The sequence below is a fragment of the Microcebus murinus genome, chromosome 19, assembly GCF_040939455.1.
Source record: "Microcebus murinus isolate Inina chromosome 19, M.murinus_Inina_mat1.0, whole genome shotgun sequence".
Classification (NCBI taxonomy): Eukaryota; Metazoa; Chordata; class Mammalia; order Primates; family Cheirogaleidae; genus Microcebus; species Microcebus murinus.
This window is the reverse complement of record NC_134122.1, coordinates 30,965,729-30,970,552: the sequence shown is the minus strand read 5'-3', so window position 1 is coordinate 30,970,552 and position 4,824 is coordinate 30,965,729. Positions and strand designations below refer to the sequence as shown.

The following is a 4,824-nucleotide window of genomic DNA, read 5'->3' as shown; positions in this document are numbered from 1 at the left end:
ATGTCCCCTTCCCACCCACTCCGCCCAAGCTTCTCTGGACATAACTTCCCTAAATTGCACCCCTGCCATTACACACTACACCCAGTCGAATCCATGGTGTAGAAACCACGCAAGCTCCGGAGGCCGGTGGTTCAGTTCCAGCTTGGCCTCAGCGCGTGGTTGTGTGATCCTGAGCCAGCCAAGCCCTCCAAACATTTCCCTCCCGTCTGTAAAGTGGGGAGAGGAGGATCAAGCAGGAGGAATCCTCTGTTTCCTTCCTTCTCCTCCAGTGTGGGACTTTCCATAGCGTCTCCCAGGGCTGAGGCACAGCCCCATGACCAAGCTCTGGCCTCAAAGCAGAGCCCCCAGGGGCCTGTCCTGACCCTGCACTGCTCCTTCTGTGTTCCCCAACCCTTCCTGCCTGGTTGCCCTAGAAGCCGGCCACTGGGCTTATTTCTGCTGGGCGGGATGTAGCCACGACTGGCAAGGAAGAGGGGCAGCCAGGTGCCCTTTGGTGCTCACTCTTTCTCCACCCACCCCACTTGCCTTTTTCTTCCCAGGTTTCTAGAATCCTCTCCATGCAGCCTTTAGGCAGTTCCTTGAACGCCCTTCTCATCTAAATCCTTCTCTTCTGGAAGAGCACACATTAAGTCCCCAAGCACCTTTGACCAACAGAGCCAGGTGACCCTAACTCACCTGGCTCCAGCTGCCCCTGCCCTGGTCAGACCCACAGCACCTTCCTTCCTACCCCCTGCAGACCTAGCCTATGGGCCCAGCTCAGGGCAGCCCCTGTCCTCCCACCCCCAGTGTAACTGTCATCCAGCTCTTTCTGTTCCCTCAAAGACCCCCACATGAGGCATCACAAGGAATTGAGGTCACCTGGCTTTGTTGGTCAAAGGTGCTGGGAGACATGCTCTTCTAGAAGAGAAAGATTTTAGATGGCAAGGGTATTCCTAAGTAAGGGCTGCACACTTTCCCTGGTGGTCAGTACTGCTCCTTGTGAGAAACAAACCCTAACCCCGCTCAACCCATGATGGGCCTATCTTCTGGGAACTTGACTCAACCTGTTTCATTCTCCCTGGCTTGTTTTCTTGTTCTGGTGAGACTGGTGGTTCGGCTGGTGCAGGGCACAGAGCTCGGGCCTGAGAGGCTCTGGATCTGGGGCTCAGCCCTACTCTTGATCTTGGGCACATGGGCTCCTCCCCTCCTGGGGTCCTCTTTGGCCCTAACGTGCTGCTGGAGGCGGCTGGACCCTTGGGGCCTCCTGGCACTGACAATAAATGCAGGCTGTGTGGAGTAGGCACCCAGGGATAGTAACCAAGACTCTCACCTGGCTGGAGTCGCAGTGGCCAAGATGGGGCTCTGGCATCTGATCCCCAGCTGATAAGCATCCCCAGAAATGGCCACACACACTCAGCTACCGTACAGTGAGCAGAGACAGCAGGTCCCAGCAGCTCTGAGCTTCCCCAGCACATGGAGACACATGGTACCTCTCCGCATTTCCCAGCACACGCATCTGCAAGCTGCCCCAGTGTGGGCACCCTGCCCACCAGACTGCCCGTTCACACTGCTGCATCAGCACCTCAAATCTAAACTTCAGGAGTGGGGGGCCCAATTCCCACTACACTCAAGGGCTCCCCATCCCCGAGCCCTTGTCTGCGCTGCCAAGATGTCACATACCAGTCCGGCCCCATCTTCACCCCACCTAGAGACATGATGGCGTGGGTGGGGTGCCCTGCCCAAGGCCCCCAGGAGGGAGGTGGACACACCGGCAATCTTCCGAGGCAAAGAGGATGGTCAGCCTCCAGCCTCAGAGGCTCCAGGGATGTGGCCTTCAAGACACCGTTGACAGGCTGATGCCCTCACTTTCCACACCAATGAGAACTTGTTCTCACCCACAGCCCCAAACAGGCCAGAGGTGGCAGTGTCGTCCCAGGGGATTCCCTGAGTGTCCCGGCAGGCATCCCAGTCTCACTTTGGAAGCACAGAACTCAGGCCTCAGGGGCCAGAGGGGCAACACACACACACTGTGGTGGTGTCTGGGACTCCTGCAAAGCACAGCTGCTCTGGGGGACTTCCTCCCGCAGGGCCCTCACCCTCCTACCTCCCCTTGCCCCGCCACAGAGGACTCAGCAGTGTCACACGGGGTTTATTCCAGTCACAGCTTCCAGAGAAACGCAACAATAAATTACATCATTAAATAAACTCCTGCTGGACCCTACCCCCTTCTGCCCCCTCCTCCCACACCCTTGCCCAGGACCCTGTGGGGACTCAGCCAGGCCCATCCCCCGAATGCAGTGGGACGGGACATGAACCTCTCTGGGTCCCCACCCTGGTTCTCAGCCCCCTCGTACTCACTTGCCTGACCTTGACAGCTGGGCTGCTGCTAGTCAGCTGTCTCTGGGGGGAGGGGCAGGGAGGGCAAGAAGGGCGCAGCAGCCACCCTGCGCCAGGCCTGTGTCGCTAGAGGTGTGTGGGGTTCTCCAGAGAGGGGTCTGTCTTAGTCATGTGCAAGACCACGGTGGGGGCCTTATAGTGGCAGTGCATGGCACGGCCATAGCCCCCGGGGGCCCGGCAGGCCTTGGCCCGGGCCCGGCCAGCTGCCATCTTGCGGTGGCACAGACTCTGCCAGGTCTGGAAAGTCTTGGAGCTCCATACCCAGACCCCACTGGTGATGCCCACCACCAGCGACATGAAGATTTTGAGCATAAAGACAGCCACAGTGGGCACCGAGCCCCCTGGCAGTGAGCAGTCCCTGCGGCCTCCGGGCATGGTGGCTGCTGTGCATGGCTGCTCTGTGGCCCGAAGGCGCCAGAAGTCCATGTTGAGGCGTTCATAGACGTAGCAAACAATGACGCAGGTGGCAGGCACCGTGTAGAGGATGGAGAAGACCCCAATCTTGACCATGAGCTTCTCCAGCTTCTCGGTGTTGGTACCGCCCGTCTTCATGATCTTGCGGATGTGGAAGAGGGCCACGAAGCCGGTCAGGAGGAAGCTGGTGCCTAGCACCAGGTAGCAGGAGAGGGGCACCAGGACGAAGCCCGTGAGCGCAGCTGCATCCATGCTGGCCACGTAGCAGAGCCCAGTCAGCTCGTCCCCGGCCACCTTGCGCAGCGTCAGGATGACGATGGTCTTGAGCGCCGGCAGTCCCCAGGCCGCCATGTGGAAGTAGCTGCCGTGGGCCTCGATGGCCTCGTGGCCCCATTTCTTGCCGGCCGCTAGGAACCAGGTAAGCGTCAGGACCACCCACCACAGCGAGCTGGCCATGCCGAAGTAGTAGAGCAGCAGGAAGACGAGCGTGCAGCCCGTGTTCTCCAGGCCCTCCTGGATCACGTAGAGCGCGCCCGCCTCCTGGTCGCAGGCCACGCTCTGGGCTCCGGCCACAGCGCGGATGAGGAAGGCCAGCGAGTAGACGTTGTAGCACATGGAGAGGAAGATGATGGGGCGCTCAGGGTACTGGAAGCGGTGGGGCTCCAGCAGGAAGGTGAGCACGGTGAAGGCCGTGGAGAAGAAGCACAGCGCCGACCACACGGCCATCCAGACGAGCGCGAAGTCCTTGTCTCGGCGCGACCAGAACACCTCGACACCCGGCCCGCAGCGCGGCGCGCACGAGCGGCTCTTCTCCACGTACTGGAACTTCTCCGGGTTCGCACAGGTGCCGCCGCTGCCCGGGCCCGGACCCGCATCGCCGGGGGGCCTCGCGGGCCGCGGCGCCACGGGCAGCATGCCCAGGCCCTTGTGGGGCTCGGCGGGGCCGGCCGTGGCGTTCTCGGGCGCCTCCATGCAGAGCGCGTGCGGGTCGTTGCGCGTGGGCAGCCGGGCGCAGTCGAGCGAGTCCGGCCAGCCGAAGTTGAACTGCTCCATGATGGGCGCGCAGCGCAGGCGGGCCTGCTCGCACATGGGCCGGCAGGCGGGGATGGGCGTCGAGACCTGGTCGGTGCACATGGGCGCGTACAGCGAGCACAGGAAGAAGCGCAGGTGGCTGTGGCAGCCGTACTGCACGAGCGGCGCGAACTCGGCCAGCTCGGCGGCCGCCTCGCCCTGCGACGTGTGGCCCAGCAAGTTGGGCATGCGGGTCAGGTTGTAGCCGATGCCGCGGCACATGGGGATGTCCACCGCCTGGCACGGCGCCGGCCCGCGCCCGCGCTCCGGGTCGAAGCGGCCGATCTCCAGCGCCGCGCCGCCCGCCGCCAGCAGCTGCCACAGCAGCAGCGCCCGGCCGAGCGGCGGCACGGCCATCCCGGGCGGCCCGGGCCGAGGGCGGGAGCGCGGCCCCGGCTCACTCGGGCCGCGCCGTCCCGCGCCCCCGTGCCAGCCCGCCACGTCGCCGGGCACGGGCCATCGCCCAGCCGCCCACGTGTGTCCGGGCGCCACGGGGCGCCCTGGGCAGCGCGCGCGAAGCCGCCCGCGGGACAAGAGGCGCCGAGCCCGCCGAGCCGCCACCGCCGCTGCCACTGGAGCCGCCGCCGAGCCAGAGCCGGCGCAGCCTCCCGGGGCCGCCGCTACCAGCCCCCGGGGCGGGGCTCCCGGCGGGCACGCCCAGGGGCGGGGCCTCCGCGCCCCGGGCACGCCCCCGCTGGGCTTTAAAGGCGCCGCGTCTCGCAGCCACGCTGGGGCGCCCGCTGGGGGCGGTCGGGCCCGCGAGTGCCTGTGCGACTTCGTCTGCCCGTCCCGCTTACGTTTCTACTCGGTTCTTCCCCTTCTCTTGCAGCTCAGTCTCCTCGTGACAGCACCGTCTGCAGGAAGATCAGTCTGTTCCCTGCCCACACTCCCACATTGGGTCACCTGGATTTCTCAATCTGAAGCTTTCACACACGGGAAGCCTTGGCCTTGTACTCGGTGACC

The 4,824-nt window shown here is 64.0% G+C and overlaps 1 protein-coding gene across 1 annotated transcript; it reads right to left on the bottom strand.

Moving 5' to 3' along the window:
* Nucleotides 1–2,115: 2,115 nt before the first annotated feature.
* Nucleotides 2,116–4,458, bottom strand: FZD9 (frizzled class receptor 9). The gene has a single exon (XM_012742179.3). The coding sequence runs from the start codon at nt 4,216–4,218 to the stop codon at nt 2,443–2,445; it is 1,776 nt and encodes a 591-aa protein (XP_012597633.2). The 5' UTR covers nt 4,219–4,458; the 3' UTR covers nt 2,116–2,442.
* Between the last annotated feature and the right edge of the window lie 366 nt (nt 4,459–4,824).

Bases quoted from the DNA above. Each gene is read 5' to 3' on its own strand.
- FZD9 (XM_012742179.3), bottom strand. From the start codon at position 4,218: ATGGCCGTGCCGCCGCTCGGCCGGGCGCTGCTGCTGTGGCAGCTGCTG.